This window comes from Drosophila subpulchrella, chromosome X, assembly GCF_014743375.2.
Source record: "Drosophila subpulchrella strain 33 F10 #4 breed RU33 chromosome X, RU_Dsub_v1.1 Primary Assembly, whole genome shotgun sequence".
In the NCBI taxonomy this organism is placed as follows: domain Eukaryota; kingdom Metazoa; phylum Arthropoda; class Insecta; order Diptera; family Drosophilidae; genus Drosophila; species Drosophila subpulchrella.
Genome location: NC_050613.1, coordinates 24,391,932 through 24,418,564, shown reverse-complemented (window position 1 = coordinate 24,418,564; position 26,633 = coordinate 24,391,932). Strand labels below are relative to the sequence as shown.

Below are 26,633 nucleotides of genomic sequence, written 5' to 3'. Positions count from 1 at the left end.
TTCTTCTTCATTTTTTTGTTATGTTTTATGCTTAAATTTTTAGTATTTAATAAAAATGAAAACAAACAGCTGGGCACCAGTGTGTACACACCTTTTTTTTCCAATACCGATAAAAGAGTTATCGCCCGCTGTCCACCTCTAGGAATTTTGGTGCGCATTAAAATTAAATTATTAAAAAACGCTGTTTTTAGGCCAAAAAAGGTAAAGTTAACCCACAAATTATAAGATTAGTGGAAAAATGTAATGTTTGAACTGATTACAGGTTGGGGCAAACCTCTGGCGAACCCACTTTAGCTGAAACCCAACTGGCAACCAAAACACGTGCCAAAACAAACGTTTATTTTTTGATTTAAAGTAGTAAATTAAACAAAAGCCAGCAAGATGGGAATGGTAACGAAGCGCAAGAAGATGCACTATGGCGACACCCATTTGCAGAGGCGTTGGCGTGTACGGAATCGCCGTCGTGATCTCGACCAGATCGACGATGACCTGCGCACCCGCAGCGGGGAGCTCATCAATCAGAACGTGGACCTCGAGAAGCCGGGATTCGCCCAGTTCTATTGTGTCCACTGTGCCAAGTACTTCATCGACGACACCGCCATGCAGGCCCACTTCCGCACCAAGGTGCACAAGCGGCGGCTCAAGGCGCTGGAGATCGAGCCCTACAGCATCGAGGAGGCGGAACGCGCCGCTGGACGTGGCAGCTTCGTGAAGCCCAAGAAGAGGGCCATGGAAACGCAGCCTTCCAAGGAGGATGTGGTCGCCGGCAAGAGGATCCGGGTGGAGGAGGTGCCAGAGGACACAGCAGCCACCGAATCGCCCTCCACATCCAAAACGAAGCGCAAGAAAGCCGAGAAAATGGAGACATAGTCGGGGGGAATGATTCTATCCTTTGATCTAGCTTAGTGTTTAAGGCCTGGGGACCTTTCGCCCCTGCAAAACTCTGGTTTCTTGTAATTGCTTCCTATAAATACATTTTTTTCCAACATAAATATGTTTTTAAATCTGTAGCTAGCCGTTCCGCATCCAAAGAAACCGAAACAAAGCTAGATTCTAGACCTTATATACCCTTTCTACCATTGAAAACATTTTCTTTTAATTTTCAAAAAAATATTCCATACATTTGAGTTCAATTGTTTAATTTCTTCGGTTCCACATTATAAATTTCATTCATTATTCATGGTATAAATATATTTTCGGTTCTAAATAATATATCTGCAGTCGCACTCTCAGATATACAATAATTACTTAGGTTAGCTAAGACTATTCGAACTATACAACATGCTGGATAGTGCAGAACTCCTGCCACTGGGCGGGTGGCCCAATCCTTTCGGCCATACTTCATAATCATTCTCCTCTTCGCTTTCTTTTTGGTATTCCTTGCCTATTGTTCATGCTTGAAACGTTTCTATAAATATATATGCGTGGATTGAGTGCTTCATTTGGTTTCCTTCCTGCAGCCTGAGGTAAGTAGATGTGGCCGAGCGGGGGGCACTTGGACACTTGGACACTGTACACTGGACGAGTTTCTTCTGGGCCTGGGTGCATATGAGATGTGCTCGGTGGTGGTGGGTGTGGTCTATATACAATCGTGATATGTGATTTGGGCATAGTTTATATACAAAATGTATGTGGTGAGGACTAGTTTCACAGTTTGTTAATGGCCGACTGCTGCAGATCGAGGGCCACCTGCTGCTTCAGTTGCTCCGGCGTGGCGGCCACCGTCTTGTGGTTGTGATACCTTTGCCGGCGTACCTTTCGCGTTTGCGGTGTTCCGTTTGCCACTTGATCCTGATCCGCCTGTTCGGCCTCCTCGGCGGCCGTGAAGAACGGATGCTGCAGTGCCTCTTCGGCGGTGATCCGCTTATGGGGATTAATCTCCAGCAGTCGATGCAGCAGATCATAGGCGCTGGCCGGAAAGCATTCGTAGGCATCCAGTGGCTCCGTCAGGTATTCACTATCCTCGCACAGGCAGTTGAAGAAGTACTGATCGCAGTTCCGGCACACTTCGCACCTTCCGTCCACAGATTCGTGGCTCTTGAGCAGCTTGGCGTCACTGAAAACGGAACGGTGGCGAAAACGCAGGCACAGCTTTCTCAGATTGAGTGGCCTAGACCTCTGGCTCAACGTGATCATGCGCTCCAGGGCCAAGGCCGTCTTTCGAATCGCCTGATCTCCGAAAATCGTAACAATCTCGGCCAGAGCAATGAAATCGTTGGGGGCCTTAAAAAACGGATACACCGACGACATGATCGAGAGGAAGATCACACCCGCAGCCCAAACATCAACGGCGGTGGTCTGATCCGGATACTTGAGCAGCACCTCTGGCGGCCGATAGCCAGGTGTTCCTGCCCTGGAGGCATGCACCTCCTTCTTCATCAGGCAATTGAGGCAAACCGATGGATTTGCAAAGCAGAAACACTTGGCATTATTGGCCGACGCTCCCGAGGCATTTCGATTCGTATTGTACTTGCTGCCAGACGCGGCCGATGGTGTCTGATCCACCTGGCCCTGTTGATGCTGCTGCTGCAGTTGCTGCCCTGGCTGTTGCTGGACGGGATTGGTGCCATCTGCTGCCGCAGCCGACTGCTGCAGCTCGCTTTGGGCAATATCATTGACTGGTTTCAGGGGCATCTTGCTGGACTCCTCGTGCAAACGCATGCGCTTGACAGCACCACCCAGGCCAGCATCTGCTAGTGCACTTTGCTGCACTGTCTCCATGCCATCCCGTTCGCGGGGTCGCTTGCTGTTGTTGTTGTTGTTGTTGGCAAAGGAGGATCCTGATGATCCCAGAGCCGGGGGATTTACATGCTGGGCCAGGCCGAAATCCACCAGAAGAAACTCTCGCCGGCGACGATTGTAGAGAAAGTTGCTCGGCTTCACATCCCGATGGATAACATCGAACTTGTGGACATGGCGCAGGGCCACCAGAAGATTGCGCATATACAGCCGGATCTCGGGCACATCCATCCGCGTGTAGAAGTCGTGGAATCGGTCGTGCGCCATGTAGGGCATCACGAAGGCGGCGGAGGCATCGCATCGCAGGCAACAGTGGATGCCCACCACGTTCTCCGTTCCCCTGGAAAGCGAAACAGAGCGGGAAAACCATATATTAGATGCGATAGTTTGGGGTTTGAAAGTATAGATGGAAATGGTATGGATTATATGTTTTGGTAGCTATAATATGAAAATAAATGCTTTAATTTAAAAATTTATTGGACTGGAGTGTGATTTTAGTCCTTATCCTAACAGGTCCTTCAGCATTAACCTAAATAACCTTATATCCTGACCTATTCTTATCCCATCCCGAAATCGAAAGTTCAAAGATGGTAAAGACCCAGTTTTTGGGGGCTTCAACTGTGAGATTATCTAAGAAACATCGTAAATTCTTAAATCCTATATAGTATTTATTCGATTCCTATTCTGCATGTAAACAAAGACACCTCTGCGCTGAAATATAGACAGTGTCCCTCCCACTGAAATGTTATTTTTAAAGATAGCGAATACACAATTTGTATAATACGATTGATTAAACTGGACAGCCGGATTAAAGCAAGCCAACTTTCCCTTATTTTTTTTTTTGCTGTTGGGTTTTGTTCCCTGTGGGTAAACAACAATAACAACAGAGACGCCTCCACACTTCCGCCCACTTCGAATGAGTGGGAGTGGGAGGGAGATAAACTGAGGGAGAGAGAGAGGCTCTTCGACGTCACTCAGAACCAGTGTTGGCCTGCTTTTTAACTATTATAAAGCTAAGTATTAAAAAAAAAAATTGTTTTAACAAATTTGGCGATTCCCATTATTTTGAAGTCATAACACAAAAATATTCTATACAAACGGATTTAAAATTGTTGTTTAGACTACATGTGTTTTGTGACTTTTTATATTTTGGAATTTCTTAACATGATGATTTTGTAGTGTAAGTTAAGAAATTCCACAACAAGAAGAGAAACCGCCTATTTAATATTTGACTTTACTATTACTATACGTATTTTGTGGTTTGCTAAATTTTAGAATTGTTTAATATGCTTGAAGGCCCAATTTTATATCTATTCAACCATTTAGGCTGAAATGTAAGTTAGGAAATAAAGCGAAAAGTTCACAACATCGGGTGAAAACCCCAAGTTAATATTTGACTTTATTATAAAAAAAAAAAGATTTCTTTTTTAAACCACTTGCTTTGCCTAGCTACTTTCAGACTTGACTTTATTATAAAAAAAAAGATTTGTTTTTTAAACCACTTGCTTTGCCTAGCTACTTTCATACTTGACTTTATTATAAAAAAAAGATTTCTTTCTTAAACCACTTGCTTTGCCTAGCTACTTTCATAGCCAGCTGCACATCACACTTTCGAGAGCGATTGGCGATATGGCAGATGCGATTTGCGAACTGGGCGATGGGCTACGGAATACAAAATACGGAATACGGCATATGTGAATACGTGAGGGAGCACTCGGCGTGGCCCAGTCATAATTATCGTCGGCTGTGACGCAATTGGGTCTTCGGAATTTGCGCAAATTGCTTGAATAGACACAAAATCGCAGCGGGCCATGGGTCTCTGAGGGGCCAAAGATGGGTAATCTGGGGGGGCAGCCGGCTAATGTCAAGCACGCAACGTCGCCCACACAGAATACCCACTTTCTCTACCTCTTTGGGAGAGGTAGGACCTCTGGGAGGAGAACCATCCAGCCGGGGTGATGAGCTGGAGCTGACCAGTGACGACTGACTGGCCCCAACTCCTCCGGTTCGAGGCGGTATTGAACCGATTTGGGTTCGGATCGGGCGACTACGTCTAATCTAATCGCGCGGCGGGGCACGGCAATCGATAGCAGACGACTGGGATTGCAGGATATGCCAGTGTCTGTGGCTCGAAACCACGCATGTGTGATGTGAGCGGGCTGTAAACAAACATTACAGCTGCCACACGGTAAAAAATTATATAAATCTTGATTATTTAATCAGTATTTAAATACGATTTGTAAAGATTTTTCAGGGAAAATGTTTAAAAATATGAATATGATATGATAATCACTCTATATATGGTGAGCAAATAAAATATTTGACAGGGGTGGGTAACGAACTCGGACTTTTTAACTACCTAGTCTTTCTTAGGCCTTTTTAAGTGAAAGACTTTTTTGTTCTCTTCCAAAATAAGACCTGCCACAGGTCAAAATAATATGAAAAAGGTAACATGATACGAAAAAGACAAAATATACAAATGTATTTAGCAGTGGTGGGCTACGAACTCGGACTTTTATAAGTATCTAGCTTGTTAGGCCATTTTCAGAGAAAGATTGTTGTATTCTTCTCGAGTTAAGATCTAAATTAGTATGAAAAAGTGGAATATCTATCTAAACTGAGCGATTCAATGCGATCTCTTTTCTTTTGTGTGCACGGCAGATGCCATTTTGCGTAAACAAAGGTGAAATTCAGCTGGCTTAAACAGCATTCGCACATCAAAGTGATGGCGAAAAAGGTATAAATGTGTGTAGAGGGTTCGTTTTTTTTTTCTCGCTGTGCAGGGGGGGCCTCAATGTAACTGTAAATGGGCACGTGAATGGCGTGTGAAAGTGCAATAAACGAACGCCACAGTCGTCGCTCGCCATCTCGCTCGTTCGTGCGGCGAAATAAATTGCAATGACGTAGATGGAGCGGCTACCGGCTGACGTCGTTTAACGGCGTTTGACGCAGACGAGGACGAAGCAGCGTGCGTGGGTGGAGTGTTCGTTGGTCGGGATATAGAGTGTGTATCTGTAACGCATTATGGAATCCCAGGGGATTACCCCCTGGGGTGTCCCTAGACCTACCCCATTTTGGTCATGCACTGCAGCTCCTTCATAATCCTATCCGGATGGCTGGTGGGTATATGATGCTTGATGGCGAACTTGCGGCGCAGACTGTCCGGCAGATGCGATTCCCGCCGCAGAGTGCCCAGCAAGACGGTGCTGAAGGTGCCATTTCCAATCCGGCTGTGGACATCGAACAGCTTGCCAATGTCCGGTATTCGCACAAGGAGATCATTGATGGCTTCTACAGGGATCACAGATTAGACATCTCTATAGCGCAACTAGTAGTATGCCCTAAACCCACCTTCACTTTTGTTGCGCGTCTGTTTGGTTGTGCGCGGAGTGGCCGGCAGACCCGCCACCACCTCAGCTCCAGTGGACACCAGCGGCTGCGGCTCCTCCGTCGTGGCTTTGCCCACATACCTTCCTCCTCCTCCTCCGCCGCCGCTTGCTGTTCCAGTTCCCGGACTGTTGCCATATTGCTGGGGCGTCGTTTGCCTCTGTTGCTGTTGCTGCTGTTTCTGGGTGTGCCTCGGAGCTGCTCGCCAGGATCCGCCTCCATTGGCATAACCCATATTGGGGCTGGCCATGCCCGACTTGGGGCGACGATAGTGAGTACCTGGCGTTGCCAACTCCTGGCACAGAACGCGATCGGCCATTGTTCCTGTTCAGGAGCACACTATTCCTGGGCATCGGCTTGGTATGATCCCAAAATCCCAAACGTTGTGTTCCACAGCTGAATAGCCTGATGATGGATAATTTGGACGAGAAAAACAGTTCAATTTAGTTGTTAGCCAGGCCAAATGGAAGAGAAGTGTGTGTGCTTGTCGAAAGGTTGAGTTTCTAAGTTGATAGTAAGGCAGTTTCCCTATGGACGGCATTGCCCCATCCGGCGAGGCCTACTACTCACTTGGAGGCCTTTCGCTCCGATCCGAAGTTACGATATCAGAAGCCTGCTGCTGCGCCGCCCTTTTAATCCCGGAACTCTGGCTGTGGCGCAGCGTCCGCTGGTTGCAAGTGGGTTCCCTGGTTGGAGCACATTAACTGGGCACTGCACTGGGGTCGTATTGTCTAGATTATGTGTCGGCGTTCCGCGGGGGCGAGTTGTGGTATCAACCGTCGATTCCGATGGCTCATAGAGGTGGATAAACATTATATCGATGTTTTCAAGGCATCGGTAATCGATGTTGGGCACGCCAACACTTCAGTGGCGGGAAAATCGCTTTAACGGCGCAGTTTCTTATCAAATACATATATGGTGATGGAATGGTATTCGAAAAAATGATACTATTGTTTAACATGACATTTAACAATTGCCCTGAACCAAAGAATAAATAAAAATAAGCGGTATTTATAAATAAACTCTATTATCTTATCAGCTTTTTATGAATTTTATCTTAATATTTTACAGGATTATAGATAACGACTTTTCCCCTACTAAATTCTATCGAAAATACCGCATAAGTATTTTAAGGGATTTTTTAAGCATACTGGGTAACCGTTATTTGCCTGCTGAAATATACCAAAAAATACCACAATAAGTTTTTTCCACAATGCGCTTTGTTCCCGCCACGCGTTAGTCGTTTTTTAGCACATTCACAGCTGGCGCCGGCGTCATTGAATTGCTCGAAATTTCTGCGAGTTCACGAAATTTGATCAATTGCTATCCAAAACCTGCTCAAAATGTCCCTGGAACAGGTAAGTTCGAGTGTTTCTTAACTTAGTTATCAACTGAAAACCATTTCCCCATCTGGCAAACAGCTCAAGAGCGATGTGGCCGAGTTCGCGGCCTTCCTGGCGCAGGCCAAAGGAGCCCGCGTAAAAGGTGTGCTGACCACCGCCAAAGCGGAGGCGGAGCGGGAGATCGTCAACCTGGAGATGAAGGCCAAAATTGCGGAGGAGCGAAAGGCGGCGGGGTCCGGAGATGCCAAGAGGTGAGTGACGAGGGGGCTCCAGAGCCGGGGGTCCAGGGATTCACACAGCCACGAGGGTCTCACAATCTCAACGGTGTCGCCCACATATTCCCATGCATCATGCTTCATCTAAACTTTACTTTTACTATAATAGCCCGGGGTTTACTATAACTTTTATAGATGGTTTTAAGATTGTGAGGAAATCAACGTGAAAACAAAAGTTTAGTGGGATCCACATGTTTTAATCATGCATCGTATCATACCCATATGATATTATTTACCACAAGACTCATTATATCCTTCTAAAGGCAGTGAAGGGAAGTATTTCCGATCCTACCCAACGTACCCCACGTCGTGTTTCATCTATCCTTTTTTTTATTGTCTTCCGGGAATAACTATAACTTTTATAAGAAGGTTTTAAGATTGTGAGGAAATCAACATGAAAACAAATGCTTTATTGGATCAACACGTTTTCATCATACATTGTATCATACCCATATCATATCATATACCACAAAATTCATTATTCCCTTCTATAGACAGTGAAGTGCATATACTCATTAACTCTTCATTACCCAGGATTCCTGATGAGCAAGAAGTGTGTTTATACTTGTATTTGTTAACCAAGTTAAAACTCAAAGTTTAGAATCTCGATAGAATCTCGATAGAGCTTATTGGTAAACCCTTATTGATCACCCCAGATATCTGCACGAGCTGACCGACTACGGCTGGGATCAGAGCGCCAAGTTTGTGAAGCTCTTCATCACCCTAAAGGACGTGCAGGGCTGCACGGAGGAGGATGTGACCGTCACCTACACGCCGAACTCGCTGCAGCTGCATGTGCGCGATCTGGCGGGCAAGGACTTTGGGCTGACCGTGAACAACCTGCTGCACGGCATTGATGTGGAGAAGAGCTACCGAAAGATCAAGACCAACACGGTGGCCATCTACCTGAAGAAGGTCAAGGAGGACGAGCACTGGGATGTGCTGACCGCCATCCAGAAGCGGCTGAAACAGAAACAGGACTCAGAACTGAGTAAGGACAGCGATAATCCCGAATCGGCGCTGGTCAACATCATGAAGAAAATGTACAACGAGGGTGACTCCAAGACGAAGCAAATGATCGCCAAGGCCTGGACCGAGAGTCAGGATAAGGCCAAGTTTGGCAAGGAGACGGGCGGCGGGCTGGACACTCTCGGCGATCTCTAGATGCTCTACCCACCAGCCAACAGACTATATGTATTGCTAAATACCTAAGCACTGCTTTGATTCCAGCACACTTTGTATATGTGAATAAATAAATAAGTTAAAACGATGGCTTGTTTGTTGGTTTTCATTATATATATATTTGTATATAGGCTTTTATTAATTAAATTCTTGTGATTAAAATCAATTATGCTGCTGTTCGCTTAGAGTACACCCTTGCGGTCTAATCTATCCCATTTGTAATAGTTAGTTTGCTTTCGAAATGAATTGATAATTACACTTTAGCTGTATTTAAAATACACTTTATATGTTCTGCGATAGATATCCGAATATATTATATGCAATGCGATGCGATGTGATGCGATGCTCATCATGGCCAGCGCTCGAGAACCCGTGGTGCAATATCCTCCTCCTCTTTTCGCCCGATTAGCTATCAACCTTTTGGCATGCAAATCGATTGGATTACTTAATTCTCTATAATTGTAACTACACCACGGGTCCGGTGTTTATGTGTGTGGGTGTTTTTGTCTATGTGTGTGTGTCTGTGTATTGGAACAATTTAATTGTTAAACAATTAATCATTAATTATTTTGGTTGCGATCTCTCTCGCCACTTCGATTCTATACATAAATTGGTATCATTTGGTGTACAATAAAAAGCTGAAAAACGCAACTTAAATTCAAATAGAAATTATACAAAAAGAAATTAAAAAAAAAAAAAAAACAAAATGAAACTGATTAAGGTATCGACAGACTGAACATTAAGGCCGATTTTACGAGTACATAATAACTATACAACATGGGGGCAATTGGACAAACACAATTTACAATCTATATATGTAACTACATGATCATAGGTACGATGTACTAAACTAAATGTTAACATTGCTAAGGCTAAAGAAAAAAAAAGATAATCATATGTGTTTTATAATAGTAGAAATTTTAAGGGTTCTGATAATTATGCTATGGTTCGTTCGTTCGCTCTACGATGCCGTTTTTCTTTATAACGATATCCTTCTGCCCCATCAAAAGCTATAGTTTCTCAGTTATTTTCCTTTTTTTGTGACCGTTTTTCTTGTTTTGTGTTTTATATTTTTATGTGTGTCATATAAAGTATGCTTGGCAGAAACAGTGCGTTCTAGATCTGTTATTGAATCACTTTCATTATAGTTTAAGATCATTAAATTCGAACTAAACTGCCCATAACTTCGGGAACGCACTGTATCCCTTGTGTGGTGTGTGTGTCTTTTTGGTGGTGCAGGTTTGTGGTTTTGAAGAGCGTGATTTTGGAGTTCCCAGACCAAGGAGCACCCACTTATCGAAGGTGTTTGCGGGGCGTTCGCTTCATTTCCTAGCTATGCTTGCTATATCCCTAACCGAATCCACTCTTTCTTGTATATATATAGCTATACTGTAAAAGTCGAGTTGTCTAAAAGCTATTCATCCATCCAGATCTCACGATCTCTGCCGGTTCCTCTGATCAAGCGTACAAAAATAAATGGTATTCTGCTTCGCTACAATTCGAATCTGAAGAATTTGGTTGGCTTTACTTTTAAAAATTTCTAGAAAACTATGTATGCGCCCTCTATGTGTTTGCGATCATGTGTGTGTGGTGTGTGCTTATGCTTTTAAATAGATATATTCGATATTGTTTTCGCTTTCGTGTAGATTTAAAATTCCTGTTCTAGGCCTAGGCAAAAAATTGATTTAAAATTTTTACTCGAGTCTCAAATTTGGATTGTATATATGGTATATTCATTACCCTAGATCAGCACAGATCGAAGCGAACTGGGGGCATCATAAAATTCACAATTAACCACATTTATACGCTAGCTTTAAATACAAATCAAATGCCTATTTTTGGTTACGGAAATGCTGTTATTTTATAAAGTCACAAAAATGAAAACTATAAGATCTATTTGGAAATATAAAGTTTAAGGAAATTGGAGCCTGCGTATTAGCGTAGTATATTATGTGGTTATACGGAAAGAGAGTTGATAACGTAGAGAGCTTATATAACGATGATTATAGGGGGGGTTCGTTATAGTTGAAAGTTATAGTTTAAGAAAAGGTTGCTCGGATAGAGAGCTGTTTATAAGGGTGATATGCTTTGGGGTCTCTGGCTGCTAGGGACTCTGACCTGACTGTCTATGAGGCAGTTTCAGTTTTGCTTTCTTCACTCGACATTTTGATCGATCCTGATTCTGATTTGCGTTTCCTATAGCTATGGCTTTCCCCTGGGATTTCCTTTTGGAGTGGGGTCACTTTCTATACTTTGTCTTTTGAGATGGTATCCTTGATGCTTCTCCATTTTCATTCCCAACTTTTATCGGACTATCTTTTGGGCTGAAATCTTTAAATGGATTTTCTGATTCTTCTCCTAGATTCTTCTCTTCTGATTCTTAATCTCTTCTCTGCTTTCCACGCACACACACACGCCGTAGCAGCAGCAGACAATTCCAGCTTGGCTTTAACCCTATCTTATACATATATGTATGTACTACCCCCGATCCCCAAGTCATTTGACTCCTTCACTTCCTTGTCGCCTGCTTGCTGCTCCTCTGCTCGCTTAGAGGCTTTTCAGAAAACCCTCGACTTGGCTTGGAAACGGACCTGGACGCTTGGCGTCCTCCGGCGCTGCTAGTAAAGCTCTGTATGATGACGCACTGGCGCCGGGATCTTGGACATGCCCCTCTCCCGCCTGGGCGATACCACACTGGATGAACCAGCTCCGGCTCCTGCTCCACCCGCATTCGAGTTGTTGCTCTCGCAGGAACTGGCGGCGGAGCTTCGCTTGGATCGTGCCTTGGCTGGAGGAGAACAGCTCTCCGAACGCTCCAGATTCCCATTGCTGTGCACCCAGGCCGTGGTGAAGTCCTCGTAGACCGGTGTCTTCTTGCCATTGCTGTTGATCTTATTGGCCGCCGCTGTTCCACCTGCCTTCGCTTGGTTACCAGCCGCATAGCGCGACAGTAGCGACTTCATCTTCTCCAGAATTTGGGCATCGTTCTTGGCGCTGCTGGCCGCCTCTAGGAGTTGTTGGGCCAGCGGTGAGGAGGCGTGATTCTTCACAGGCGACGTGGTCAGCGAACTGGTGCAGCCGGGTGCTCCACTTCTCACCCGCCGGCCATTGCTGTCGTAGAGGATTTGCGAGGAGCGTGCCTTGCCGTTGCGCTCAAAGGATCCTGCTGCTGCTGCTGCTGCTCCAGTTCCATTTGTGGGTGGCGCCACAAAGGTGTCGGCGGTGCAGGGAGGTCTCCTCTTTGGTGCTCCCGTGGCTCGTCCGCTCCACGTATTGGTGACATCCCGCACCATGGGCAATTGGGTGGCTTGACGTGATCGGGGCGGCGCCACCGGTGTGGGCGTGGCACCCGTGGAGTTGCGCGTTCGCACGGATCGATAGACCGGCTGTTTGCGGCTAAAAGCCGGAGCCGGTAAACCCGAGCGGCTGCTCAAGTCCTGCAGACTTCCGCCGGCACCGCCACAGGTACTATTATCGATGCTCCGGCGACGACGCTGCGCCAGCGGAGAGCGCGGAATCTTGCTGAGATTGGGTGTCTGAAGTGCCGCAGCAGGAGCCACCGATTGATCCTCGGTCTTGGCCATGTCCACGGTGATCTCGTCGTCGGTGATGAAGACCCCGGATTGCTCGAACTTGTCGTTTAGCTTGTGGGCCACGCTAAGGATCGCCGGCAGGGATTGTGGCCCATCGCACACCGAGTAGTCCTCGTGCTCCTCGTGCTCGCGGTCATGGCCATTTAGATCCACCTCTTCCAGAATGTCCACGGCTGTCTTCTCATCGGATGTCGGCTCATCGGAGGGCGAGATCTGCGAGTCGCTGGAGGTCTGGTCAAGACGCGCTGTAAAATAAATACTCACATTTATTTTTCTGTCTGTAGAAGTTACATACATGGATAGTAAATATTAGACGACTTTATTTTTGTTATAGTAAAAAAAATGGACCCAATAGGTACTATCTATCCTTTTTATAAGTGTTCTATAATGACCCATTAGTATTCAGAAACTGGGTCGAATTAACTTGGCAGGCATGATTTAAATAATGTAAAATGGATTTTTAAAAATGTATTGCTTCGATACGCGGCTATCGAAATTTAATCGAAACGAGTAACAATGGTACCCATATCAAATATTTGGTTTGGATACCTAGATGAGTATCTAGATGCTGTACGATCTGGAACTCACCATTGCTTTCAGCGTCCTCAATGGAAGCCTGACTGTGGAGGGACTCGCGTTTCTGGGCTCCGGACTGGATGACGCCCAGGCTGCGGTAGCCCTCATCGCTGATCTCACTGCCGTTGTCGCTGATGTTCTCGAATTTGTTGGCGCCACCCTGCTCCGCCGCAGCCGCCGCCGCCGCTGCCCCCGATCCTCCTGATCCTGGTCCTGATCCTACGCCTGCTGCCGACCCGACAGCAGATCCGCCATTCGCCTCCTCCATGGAGGAGCAACTGTATCCAGGCAGGGATTTCGGACCACTGCTGTACGAATCCAAGGAGACCTGTTTCTTGCGCATATCTATCAAACGGCGAGGACTCGGCGACATGGATCGCCTGGCCAAACTGGGCGATCCGAGCAACTGACCACCAGTGGATTCTGTGATGACTGTATGGCTGGAACCCGTTGCGTAGGCACTGCCTCCTGCTCCTCCATTCGTCTGCTGGTTGAGAAACTTGCGCTGCGGCGTCGGACTGCGACTGCGGTACTTTCCCGAATTCGGCGAAAGACTGTGACCGTTCTGGAGCGGCGGAGGCGGGGCCACACCCACACCCAGTCCTGTTCCTGCTGCTGATGAGGATCCTGTTCCACTGGCTGAACCCGCGCCCACCACTGTTCCTGGTCCCCCATTGCAATTGGGGCTATTGAAAACCCGACGAGCTGCTGGCGGTGACCTGGAAAAATAATGATCGGGATTTAAGTATCGATAGATTCAAACAATCCCAACGATTGTACCGATAAACATTGTTTGAGCGATTAATTCATTAGTAGATGTCGCATTTTATGTGAAATCAGGGATCACTGAAAATCGGTTTCAAAACGATGTCATAAAATCCGATCTTATTCATTATTATTTTAAAGATATTCCAATTTTTTTTATAGAACGTCCATAAGGGATTTATTTATCGATGTTTCAAGTTTTTGAAAACCATAAATCTGTGCTCTGAAAAATTGTAGATCCTAAGATCTCAAGGAAAAGGACTTACCTCTCGAATATCACCTGTGCCTTGTGGAGCTCAATGCCGTTGCTGGGGTTGTGGTTCGGCGACTGGCGAGGAACTAGGCGGGCGGCCACGGAGCTGCGATGCTGGGCACGGCAGCGGCATGGATCGTGCTTGTCCAGATAGTGGGATAACGTGTCCCAACCGCCACCGACGCGCACCATCACGTGGGAACGAAGGATCTGTAAGTTCAAGTCCCATAATCCCGGGTTAAATAGGGGCAAATGTCACTTGGGGTTCAAAAATAACTCACCCGCACAAAGATAAGAACTTTGGTGTCGCCAATACGATACTTGCCCTCGGACACTCTGACCATGGGAAACTGCGAGGGGCATGTGCACTTCTCCACCAGATCCCTGACCTGTGAAAGGAATATAGAAAAAATATATATATCGTTACTGAAATATTTCATAACAAATTTAAACAAGTCTTAAAATCCACAATTGATCATAAATAATAATGATAGCTCTCATTAAAAATGATAAAATGACTTTTAAAGCATTTGATTAGTCCATAATAGTCCATTACTAGCTAAATGGATTTCAACAAATGACCATATAAAATGAGTAATGATGACAGGCACACACTTTGTGAGTGCAATTAATTGATTTAATTAGCATTTATCTGTATCACTATATACGTCGATGGCTAATCAAGTGGAAAAGGTGAGACTCCCCCAATGTTCTCAGTGGCACTGTACTAACTTCGCGAGATCTGAAGCCCAAGACTCTTGACTCCAAGTGTCCAAACCCCTCGGCTTCCTTTTCCCCGCACGGTTGACCCCTAGCATTGCATAAGCCTGACCCGATCAGTTCCCCGACTTCCTAACTCCCTGACTTCTGCAGTGGCAGTTTGCAGTTGCAGTTGCAGTTGCAGTTTGGGGAGGAGGTGGAGGAGCAGAAGGAGCAGAGCGACGAGCATCGGGGTCACCAAATAGTTTTTCACTGCATAAATTCACGCGCTGCCATTGTCCAACAAACAAATGATCCGCAGGGGCGGCGGATCGAGTGGATCGAGTGAATCGAGGGGCCCTGAGGGGGCTACCCTTGCCCTAGGGAGCCGGGCCATGGGATCCGTGGCAAGACCAGTCAGCATCGGCTTCACCATCAGCAGTCCGTCCCAGCGGGCGGCGGCAGACAAACAAATGACGACTTGGCCTGGCCTGTCTTTGGGTCTGATTCTCCACTCGCAGAAACTCGAAGGTGATGTGGCAAATAAAGGGTTCTTGGGTTGTATGTTCAAAAGTTTTGGTTCCTCATATTCTTTTGTAAGATATTTTGATATTTGGGTCGTATTGCAGAAAGGTGACCCAGAACTTGACTTCTAGAGCACATAACTTGGGCAATTTAAGCTCGATTTTGAAGTGTTGCACCTTTAAAAGTTAGTAATTTAATTTTCTTTTTCCCTATTTTTAAAAATTGTTTAATTTTCAACGCCATTTCAGAAAGGTGACCCAAACTTGAATTTCTGGAGTCCATAATTGCAGCAATTTAGTCTCGATTTCGGGCTTGTGATTAAAATATTGATCTAAAAATGTATCAATACAGTTGTTGTCCCATTTTCGTGAGGATATTTCCTAGACCCAAATGATTTCCAGTGTAATATTGTTTCTGGCCCTGGCCACAACCCCACCTCCATCTCCATCCTGACTTCTCCGCCAGCAACTTGGTCTCCCCGACTGCGAGTCGAACCCATTGCTACTGTAGTTTGTGGCAGCTTGGAGCTGAGCAGCAACGCATTGGCACCTTTGAACTTTTGCAACTCCTTCTGGGATGGGATGCGTGCTTAGGTGGAGCTGGAGATGGAGATGGAGCTACTACTCCAACTCCAACTCCATGGTGGCTCCCAGCTCCAAGCTGCAAGCTGCAAGCTGGAACCGACATGACAATAAATCTTATGGTTGGTGGGGGTTGCAAGAGCAGGAGGAGGAGGTGGAGGAGGTGGGCCTGGGCCAGGCGATCCGCCAGCGATCTGCCAGAGATCGGGGATCGGCGTGACTCTGACGCATACGAGATTAGCTGGCCATGGATTGCGATGGGGATAGCGATGTGATCCTGGCCTAACCATAAATCGCATGCCACCAACTAGCCACCAACAGCAACTGGAGACCAGAAAGACAGACAGGCGGCTATGCGGACGTGCCAGCAGCTCCACAGCTCCACAGCTCCTCAGCTCCACAACTCCAGACTTTTAGAGTCGACAAATGATCGTGGCTTTTTCTTTCCATTTCTTTTTGTTTCGTTTCTGCTGTTGGTGGCACATCATTTGATTTTCGACAAGTTGTTGAGGCTATTTGCTGATTTGGCTGCTGCTGTTGCTGCTGCTGCTGCTGCTGCTGCTGCACAAATTGATTGGCTGCCTCGGAGTGGATTTTTGGTGGCTGTGGAGAGGAACGAAGAGGAGGAGAGGGCCATGTCCATGTCCAGGTCCATGTCCCATCCATCCAGCGACCATCCATCCCCCAGCTGTCGAACATTGTTGCTGCTGTTGCTGTTGCTGCTGCTGTTGCTGCTGCTCATGTTGCTGTTGTCAATGTTGCTGGCGGCGTGAGGAAATGTTTGCATGGCTTTCATTAGTTTGGCCGTCAATGATTTTCCATTGCGCCTGACCAATCCTCATCCTTTGTGGCTTTGCTCACTGCTGTCGTCGTCACACTTGCAATTACATTGACAATTGCAATTGTTGTAATTGTTGTTGGCACATCGTCATCTTGTCAAATTAATTTGACATCTCAACATGGCAGCAGGCAAATCTGAAACAAAAAAAAACCCTCATAATACCCAAAAAAAAAAAAAAACAGAAAAAAAACCCCAAAGTCCCAGTTTCAATTGCTTCTGATTTGTTTTGGTATTGTTTTCGGCCCGCTTTTTTTTCGTAACTGGAAACTTAGCCATGGCTAAAAATGGACATGAGAAAACTAGCAACAACAGCAGCCCAACCAAAACAATAACAAACAAAATCGTGAGTTGGGTTAGCGCAAAACAAAAACAAACCAAAAAAAAGGCTAAAATATAAAAGAGAAAACCCAAAGTGGACATTGGGAGTGGGACTGGGACACCGAAGGAACGCAAGCTCAGATGAAAAGCCCTGCGGGAAAATGGAAAACCAAAAGCGGAAAGATCTGATATCGGAAACCAAGTTGGCTCACTCAAATGCGATTGGGAGAGGCAAGAAGCCAGGCTTGTTCTGCATCACAAACAGAGTTGGTCTCACTAATCTTCAAGAATTTTAGTGAATACTTATTTTTAGCAAGTCTAAGTAAAACTAGAGATGATCCCTCTAATTTACTTATAATTAATAAGTCTAAAATCGCTAATTTGGGAGGCAAGAAGCCAGACTTATTCTGCGTCATAAACCGAGCTGGTCTCACTAATATTCAAGGATCTTAGTGAATACTTATTTTAGCAAGTCTAAGTAAAACTAGAGCTGATCCCTCTAATTTACTTATAATTAATAAGTCTAAAATCGCTAATTTGGGAGGCAAGAAGCCAGACTTATTCTGCGTCATAAACCGAGCTGGTCTCACTAATATTCAAGGATCTTAGTGAATACTTATTTTAGCAAGTCTAAGTAAAACTAGAGCTGATCCCTCTAATTTACTTATATTTAATAAGTCTAAAATCGCTAATTTGGGAGGCAAGACGACAGGCTTATTCTGCGTCATAAACAGAGCTGGTCTCACTAATCTTCAAGGATCTCAGTGAATACTTATTTTTAGTGAGTCTAAGTAAAAATAGAGATCTTAAACAGGCCTGAAAAATATGATCGGCTTTACTCACCATCTCGTCGAGGCTCTTAAGATCATTGGTGATTATCTGAGGCTGTGGGCCGTACATCAGCACTGGATTCTCATCGCCATCATCCTCGGTCTCCGAATCATCACTGTCATCATACAGATCCGTCTCCACTGTGGTGGTTGTTATTGTCGTCGTTGTGGCCGTACTATTTCCGGAGCTAATGGCCTCCGTTTGGGTTCCACTCTCCGAGGAGCCAACGCCATTGGCCTTGATGTCGGCGGCGATCTCTCGATCGATTTGTCGCTCCATTTGCACCAGCATGGGAGCCAACATGCCTGCAAGTGGTAATTGGATATAGCAGAAAATATTTATATGTATACTGAATATTTTCTGAGTTCTAATGGGATTGCTGGGGAAACTTACCAAATTTGGCGCCCCGACGTGCCACCTCTAAAAGGCAAAGGATCACGTGCTTTTCGTTTTTGCGCATGATCAGATCGTCCGTTTCGAACAGCAGGCACTCGATGATCTTTAGACTTTTTCTGCGAGGATTTAAGGATATATTTGAAAAAGGAAAGATCAAGTATTTATTTCTTAATAACATAAGGTGATTAACAGAGACTCTAGGTTCTACAACTCACCTGCACCAGGTTATAAAGTTGGACACATTGTCGCGGGCGAAGAAGGTGCCACTTTTGGCGGCCGGAAGGTAGTGGACGTTGCCCATGGCCAGAATTGGACCCGCCAGACCCGAGGTCATCGAGCGGGTCATCGATTTGTTGCGGGCCTGTCGCCGAGCCAGATAATCCTCCGCCGCCTGTCTCACATAATTTGCGTGCTGCAAGGAGAGGAACCAAGTGGAGGCATTAGCATACGCATTAGCATTAGCATGAGATGATGCAGAAATTCCCAATGAGCACGGCAAATATTTCGCAGAGTGCGCCCGAGTGAAAGTCAAAAATACAAAACTAGAAAACGGTTTATTTTTAAGCTCCTAAAGAATTTAGCACGGCATTTTTAGGCTGTCCCCCCCCTGAAATCTCCTCGATCTTCGCCAATTTGCAACCTGCAATGGGCGTTGAACGATCAACGTCGCGACAATACTTGTGTTTTTTTTCCCGTGTTTATTGTGGGGTTTTCTGGGGTGAACGGTATTTTAGGACAGGGGATTATTTCTTCCTGGAGGTGGACTAGTTCTTATACTAGATTTACAGTGATTCTTATATTATATATATATTTCTTCATCTTGTACAGGTACTTCCCACATAATCCCCTTGATCCGTGCGCTATAATTTGCCATTGGCACATTTGACGTTTGGGGTTATGTCATCCGCAATCCGTATGCCCTGGTCCCAAAAAAAAACAGAAAAACTTACGCTCCCATCCCAATTCGGGGCGAAACAACAACTGCAATCGTGTCTCGACGTGTCATGCATTTCCATTTGCATCATTCCATATTCATTTATGCACATTTCGTTGTAATAATTTAATATTTAAACAATATTATTATTTCTGCTTCTTCCACCGCCTCTCTTCTTTTATGGATATCTGACAAATGCTTTATTTGGTGTTTATTGTTTCACCTTACCATAATACCCTAACCCCAAATAAGGGCAACAGAAACTGCAACAACTGCGGTGACGATGATGATGACGCTCCGCTGACGTTTGCATCTAAATATCTCAAGGAAGGCCAGAGTGGATCAGGGAATCAAAATGAGATCGTGAACTATTTGCACATATGCATATCATTCGAGAAGCTTCTGGGCTTAAATCATTGTATAATCAAACTAGTGTGAAATAGATAGCCAATTTGGTAATTGGAATTTCAAAATTTTGATCCTCACAGTGATATCTAGTGTAGTATGATATAGAATGGTATGATATAGTATCAGTTCCATAGCTGTGCTTAATAGCATATATTTTCAACTTCTCTTCGGTTTTCTATACTACACACTAGGGCATTTATAGGTCGTTCTGCCTGGCACCTTACTTCACCTTTTCGGCATCCGCCTCTTTGGCTTCTTCTTCGGCTCTTATCATGCCGCTTGCAAGGTAAAGCTGCGACGCCCACAACCCATTTCGGCAACCCAGAGGCGTTAAATGCATCTCTCGCCCCGTCTCTTTCCCCGTCGACATCTCCGTCTCACTCGCTCCTCTTGAACAGAGGCGCGCTACCCACGAAGTTTGTTTGGGCCTTGGTTTCACTTTGGCCGCCAGCTTAGAACCGAAGTACAGTGGAGGGCACACTAATAGCATTTCTTATATTTTAACTATTTTGCATTAAGCTAAAATTTAAAAGACACCAGGAAGTTCTTAAGGTTTCTTAAGTTCTCTGGAGTAGGGCGATTGTATCTTATCTTTGCATTTCAAAGATATAACAATATTTATTATTAAAAAAATCCTTCATAAATCAGTGGCAAACCATCCAGAAATCATAAAGATATTGGGAATATGAAGTATACAAATTCCAAACCTTATGATCTTTACGATCTTAAGATAAGAACAAAAATGTAGAAATCATATAGATACTGGAAATATGAAGTATACAAATTCCAAACCTTATGATCTTTACGATCTTAAGATAAGATATGTAATTGAGATCATCCTAAAACCTACATTTACTACTATTAGGTTCAGAAATCATATAGATATTGGTAATAGAAAATATACCAGTTCCAAACCTTATGATATTTACGATCCTAAGCCTAGAACAAAATGTAGCATAGTTCGCCAGCACATAGTTATAAATCTAGATCGTCCCAAGACCTATTCTTTTCACCACTGCTGTGGGCCTACTGCAGCACCACCACTCCAAAGTTTGTTTGGCTTCTTCCTCTTCTGAATCCGAATCTGAATCCGAATAATGCATGCAGAGTGGCGCGCGACAGAGACGGACGCACATGCATATTTGATAATCGCAGCATCACATTTTCACTTTCGAAATTCGACATTCGACAGTTGACTGAGGCAAGAGGAGAAGAAAGACCCAAAAAGAAAGAGGGGGTGTAACGTCGTGGAAATGGAGATGGAAATGGTTATTATGACATCAAAACTTTCTTGCATCAACAACGGCGGCGAGCACGTGCCACTTGTTGTGGCTGTTGTTTTTGCTTTCCGTTGGTGGAGCAAGTGCAAGTGCAGGTTGCTATTGATAAATCGATATTGGGACACCGGAAAAAATAAATCAACCGCCGGCTATCAATTTTTTTTAGTTCATATTTATCTTATCTGGCGTATAGTAAAACAAAAACCATTAGGAACTAACTAATATGATTGGAAACGTATGGCAGGCAACAGCTTGGGGTCACCAAAATGCATCTTAAGCATGCTATAACTTGTTTAATTTTAATTTGGTTCTAATATAATATACCTTTTGCAACTGCGAAATTGGTATTCATTAGTTATACCACCTCAGGTTTGGGTCAGCAATGAAAAGTTTAGATGATACGAGACTATATGTGGGCTTTAGTTTCCCTAAAACATTTTAAGATTGTTTCTTATCCATCTAACCCAGTGAACTGACATCCACATCCGCATCCGCATTTTTTTTATTTCATATTTATCTTATCTGGCGTATAGTAAAACAAAAACCATTAGGAACTAACTAATATGATTGGAAACGTATAGCAGGCAACAGCTTGGGGTCACCAAAATGCATTTTAGGCATGCTATAACTTGTTTAATTTTAATTTGGTTATAAAATAATATACCTTCTGTAACTTCGAAAGTGGTATTCATTAGGTATAACACCTCAGCAATGAAAAGTTTAGATGATACAACACCATTTGTGGGCTTTAATTTCAGTAAAACATTTTAAGATTGTTTCTTATCCATCTTACCCAGTGACTATAATTTCTTTAATTTTAATTTGGTTCTAAAATTATAAATCTTTTGCAACTTCGAAATTGGTATTCATTAGTTATATAACCTCAGTTTTGGGTCAGCAATGAAAAGTTTAGATGATACGACACCATATGTGGACTTTAATTTCCCTAAAACATTTTCAGATTGTTCCTTATCCATCTAACCCAGTGAACTGACATCCACATCCGCATCCGCTCTTCAGAGTCAAGTGTCGAAGCAATTAACATGACGCTTCTTCTTTCTCCTTCTTATCCATATGGTTGCCACTTCCCATCTTCTTCATTCTTTTTGTTCCCTGGGAAAAGAACTTTGAGACGGAAAGAGATGGAAAGTGGGTCGACCTGTAGTCCACCGCCCACCGCCCACGTCACTCAATCTGGCCACGCCTACTTCATATGGCAAATACGTGACGGCGATGCGGTAGACGACCGAGAAGAAGAAGACAGCAAGGAGGTGGAAGAAGAAGAAGAGGTACAGTATAACTTCTATGAAAAAAAGTTACCATGCTTACTTAGGTAAAAACCAAAATGTATCTTTGAATATTTGACGTTAAAGTATGATATTCACACTACTTTTCTTTTTTCCTTTTTCTTTTAGCCATTTTAAGTGAGGAAAGTTCCACTCGAGGAAGCTTGACTGTAGGTGGTGTGTGCAAAAAAAAAAGAGAGGGCGTTATTACAGGTACGTAACGTCACGTAATTAGCTTAGATTTTTCTCTACTTTTTTCTGCGCTTTTGCCTGTGCACAAAATGTATGTCAATATGGCGTTAATAACATTACATGACTACTAAAAGCTATTGCAAAAAAAGAGAAAAAAAGAAACCAACTGCAACACAACAGAAATAAACTCTGTCGCATTATTTGTACCGTAACATTCGACGACGTAAGCCAGTGCAAAAAGCGTTTTTTGCTTCCGCAAAAGGCAAATTAAATAAAACAAAATTAAAGCGCGCCGAAATAACAGCAGCAGCCAAATAATAAATAAAATGACATTGCAAAAAATACGCGCAAAAAACAGTGGAGCCTCTATAGCTGGAACTTTCACAGGTTCTTCAAAGCCAAATTTCAATGTCATTTTATCAAAGATCAATATTAAATATGATAACCTAAAGAGTTTGAAATTGAAAGATCTTAAGAGTTATATGAAAAATAGTAGATATTAGGGGTTCGACATTTTTTTTATAATATGTACGGTTTTAAGTATGACCAAATAAAAAAAAAACGAGGAACCTCTATAGCTCGAACTTTTATAGGTTCTTCAAAGCCAAATTCCAATGTCATTTTATCAAAGATTATTATTAAATGTGATAACTTAAAGAGTTTGCAATAGAACGATTTTATGAGTTATATGAAAAATAGTAGAGATTAGGGGTTCGACATTTTTTTTTAATATGTATGCTTTTAAGTATGACCAAATAAAAAAACCGAGGAACCTCTATAGCTCGAACTTTTCTAAGTTCTTCAATTTCAATGTCATTTCATCAGCAGATCAATATTAAATATGATAACTTAAAGAGTTTGAAATTGAACGATTTTAAGAGTTATGTGAAAAATAGTCGAGATTAGGGGTTCGACATTTTTTTTATAATATCTATGCTTTTAAGTATGAGCAAATAAAAAAAAAAAACCGAGGAACTTCTATAGCTCAAACTTTTAAAGGTTATTTAAGTTCAATGTCATTTCATCAAAGTTTAACATTAAGTATCATAACTTAAAGAGTTTGAATTTTAAAGGCTTCAAGAGTTAAATTATTAATAGTATAGTTTCGTGGCTAAACATTTTTCTTTTAATATGTATGTTATTAAATAAGAACATTTAAAGATTAAAGATCAATATTAAATATCATAACCTAAAGAGTTTGAATTTTAAAGGCTTCCAGAGTTAAATTAATAACAGTATAGTTTAGTGGCTAATCATTTTTATTTTAAAGTGTATGTTTTTAAATAGGAACATTTTAAAGATTAAACGTAGGTTGCGATTTTTTCGTATATTGAAAAGAGTTAAAACGAATTTTTGTATTTATAAGGGAATCTTTACTGTACTTAACAATTGTTGATTTTTGCAATTACACGGACGCATTTGTGATTCCCTCAGAGTGTCAAAGACAGGGGTTCCTAGAGAGCGGGGGAAGTTGGCTAAGCGGATTTGCCGCCGTTTCAACTGTTACTTTGTTATTCGGCTGTTGTTATTATATTTTTTTGTCGCTGATTGCCATCGATTGGCCCCACACACACAGCAGACAATAAGCCGCGAACTGGGGAGCTCAATCAAATTCACAAAACTGTCCGCGGCCCATTCAAAATCATATTCCAAACGCCGTTCCATCGGCGGCTTTGTCTCTTTGGGTTCAAGGTTCTCCCATGGCGATGACTTCCTACCCACAATCGTATTGCCTACATATATGGCTTTGGCAATGATAGATCGATCGATTCGCTTGCAAATGATTTCTGCACAACGGAGCACAGCTAACAGGTAACAGGTAACAAACAATGATCGATCTATCGATCTCCTCCTCACCGAGATCTCTCCAAGATTCAAGATTCAAGATCCGAGATCCGCTGAGTTGGGCTCACCTGCTCGGAGGTCTTTTGATCTTGGTAACGGTATTTCCATAATACCCATAGAAGGCGTTCTTGCTGGCTATTTTGTTTTCTGCTTTTTGTGGCCCAAAGTTTATTGCACTGTGTGTATGTGTGTGGGAAAAAGTTTGAGCGACCCTGACGATTGGCAATTTCGATAGAGCTCTGCAGAATCGATGAGATCACTCAGAATTGGCGATTGTCGATGACGATAGCCAAAGCATAGCTGAACAAAAAACAAACTTAGAAGCTACGACTTCCGCTTGACTTGAGGCCAAATGGCACTGGAAATGAAAATGGCAATAATGGCAACAAGTGTGTGCTCTGGAAATCCGAGTAGCTCCAATCCAATTAACCCAGTAACGGGGGCCTATTGTTTGCCTTTTGTAACCATATGTTGAGACAATCAAGTATTACTTTTCACTGATTTCACGGGAAAAATATTTCGCTAGCTATTGAAAAAAAAAAAAAAAACAAAAACATATCTTTCCCATTAGTGTTTTTTTTTCTCAACTTCAGAAACAAATTATAAAAACGGCTTTCAATGGTTTGTAATTATTTGTGAAATCGATGGGGATGAGAGTACACATTATATAAACGTTACATCATACAATATAGGCATTTTATAAACATCAGAATGATAAGCAGTTTTAATAATCTAATTTATTGTATTCCTTTTTTTTAAATCCAGCTTTGGAGATCTGCTTCCAAACGTTCTTATTAAATAAATCACCCCTTTTTTTTGGTTAAATGTCTTGAAAATTAGCAGGGTTACTTCCCCAAATGGGCCAAAACGATCAGGTTGTTAATGACCAAGTTAATTTCGGGGGAATGCTCTATAAGGTCAGGGGAAATGCTTCTGTATGAAATTACAGCTGTCTGAGACATAATAAACTATTTTCGATTCTTGGGCTGAGAGACATTTGGGTGAAACAAAAGAAAGACACGGCAACAGCATAGCTAGATGGGCATTTGGATATGGCCAAAAGTGGCAGAATTCGATGCCAAAGCCCCCCCTACAAAAAATAGAAAACAAAAAAATAAACCGAACCAAACCGAACTGGTTTTTGCTGTTGTTGTCGGCCAAAGCCAAAACGAATTTTGAATGTGGGTGAAGTTGTTAAAAATGTGGCAAACGCAATCGAGGTTAGCTAGAGCTATGGCTATACCGAGAACCCCCCATCCAACTCCCCCTCCCACAATGATCCAATGTACCTACTTGGCGCATATTTAGTTATAAACTTGAATTTAGACTCTGGCCAAATTAGAGCCGATCTATGTGCGAGTCGAGAGTCGACTATGCCCCCAAAGTGAGAGCGAGACTGACAAAATACAGCGCGCACTGGCCAGTTGCAAAAAAAAAAAAAGATACATATAGTGTACAGATTCAGATGGATTTACAGAGATGGAGATACAAAGATACAGAAATAGTAACAGAAACAGAAAACAGAGTCCGACTCAGAACAAGCCACAAATGTCGAGATCTGTTTGTCGCGCTTGTCCAATTTGTCCGATTTGGTGTGTTTCCTGTTTCGAATTGCCAAAATCGAAAGAGAGACACGAGAAAAGCATTACGAATTAGATGTTTGCCAAAGATTTTAATGACTGATCCACTAGGGAAGGCTGAGCTTACACATTGTTGTGATCTTATAACTGATTTTTAAATATCGCACACCATATCATATATTACTATAATCCTAATCTTTTAAAACTAGCTTCTGATTAAGTTCTTTGATAATAAAATATGAAAAGCTACGAAATTGATGTATCCCTAGCAACTTATCAAACTAACACATTTGGCTAGCCCAATGTTCTGATCTTATTGCAACTGATCTTGTATATATAATATAACCATATATTATTAAATTCATTACCTTTAAAAAAATCTAGCTTTTGATAGAGCTCTTTGATGATAAAATATGAAAAGCTTAGAATATGTATCTTCAACTTATTTATATCTTTAGCAACTCATCCTTAAGAACCCATTGTTTGTTGCACTCAACTTTGAGGATCTCCGGCTTATGAATAGATTTTATAATTTTTATTCCGTCTTCCAGGAGAGGACCTCCAACAGAATTGAGTGATGGCCATGGGGAAATCTCTCCTCGACTGGCTCACGATCGTGGCGCTTCCGTTTTGACTGAGATCCTTATCGCCATTTGGCAATGAGTGAGTCACCCGGTTACCGCATTGACCGGCTCGTTTTCTCCAATGGATCACGGACCCCGGATCACGAAAGCCCCTTTAACGTACACAGAGATCATCACGGACGAATTATGGTGCGTGCTGGGTATGGAAATGGGCATTGGG

The 26,633-nt window shown here is 43.2% G+C and overlaps 4 protein-coding genes across 7 annotated transcripts in view; 2 read left to right on the top strand and 2 right to left on the bottom strand.

The window, feature by feature from the left end:
- Positions 1-53: 53 nt before the first annotated feature.
- On the top strand, positions 54-992 carry LOC119557579 (zinc finger protein 593 homolog). Its single transcript, XM_037870379.1, has 2 exons — positions 54-201; positions 263-992. The coding sequence occupies exon 2, from the start codon at positions 382-384 to the stop codon at positions 868-870; it is 489 nt and encodes a 162-aa protein (XP_037726307.1). The 5' UTR covers positions 54-201; positions 263-381; the 3' UTR covers positions 871-992.
- A 130-nt stretch (positions 993-1,122) lies between these two features.
- On the bottom strand, positions 1,123-6,903 carry LOC119557575 (cell division cycle 7-related protein kinase). Of its 2 annotated transcripts, XM_037870371.1 has the most exons (4): positions 6,697-6,903; positions 6,091-6,531; positions 5,808-6,030; positions 1,123-3,079 (listed from the first exon to the last, which is right to left on the bottom strand). In XM_037870371.1, exons 2-4 carry the CDS (start codon positions 6,443-6,445, stop codon positions 1,648-1,650), a joined length of 2,010 nt encoding a protein of 669 aa, XP_037726299.1. In that variant the 5' UTR covers positions 6,446-6,531; positions 6,697-6,903; the 3' UTR covers positions 1,123-1,647. The 2 variants fall into 2 exon arrangements, with proteins under 2 accessions (XP_037726299.1, XP_037726300.1); XM_037870372.1 differs by lacking the exon at positions 6,697-6,903 and having other exon boundaries at positions 6,091-6,639.
- A 445-nt stretch (positions 6,904-7,348) lies between these two features.
- LOC119558199 (calcyclin-binding protein) lies at positions 7,349-9,014 on the top strand. Its single transcript, XM_037871486.1, has 3 exons — positions 7,349-7,484; positions 7,548-7,720; positions 8,401-9,014. The coding sequence occupies exons 1-3, from the start codon at positions 7,470-7,472 to the stop codon at positions 8,906-8,908; spliced, it is 696 nt and encodes a 231-aa protein (XP_037727414.1). The 5' UTR covers positions 7,349-7,469; the 3' UTR covers positions 8,909-9,014.
- Positions 9,015-9,021: 7 nt separating this feature from the next.
- Positions 9,022-26,633, bottom strand: part of LOC119558196 (GAS2-like protein pickled eggs) — a 62,585-nt gene continuing 44,973 nt past the window's right edge. For 2 of the 3 annotated variants that reach the window (XM_037871482.1, XM_037871483.1), the window contains exons 4-10: positions 18,520-18,716; positions 18,302-18,420; positions 17,921-18,213; positions 14,395-14,502; positions 14,127-14,323; positions 13,108-13,814; positions 11,545-12,764 (exon numbers count right to left, since the gene is read on the bottom strand). In XM_037871482.1, the coding sequence (XP_037727410.1) occupies positions 11,545-12,764; positions 13,108-13,814; positions 14,127-14,323; positions 14,395-14,502; positions 17,921-18,213; positions 18,302-18,420; positions 18,520-18,716 (2,841 nt within the window). Of the gene's footprint in view, positions 12,765-13,107; positions 13,815-14,126; positions 14,324-14,394; positions 14,503-17,920; positions 18,214-18,301; positions 18,421-18,519; positions 18,717-26,633 lie in introns of all 3 variants that reach the window. The other variant, XM_037871484.1, reaches the window with a different exon arrangement.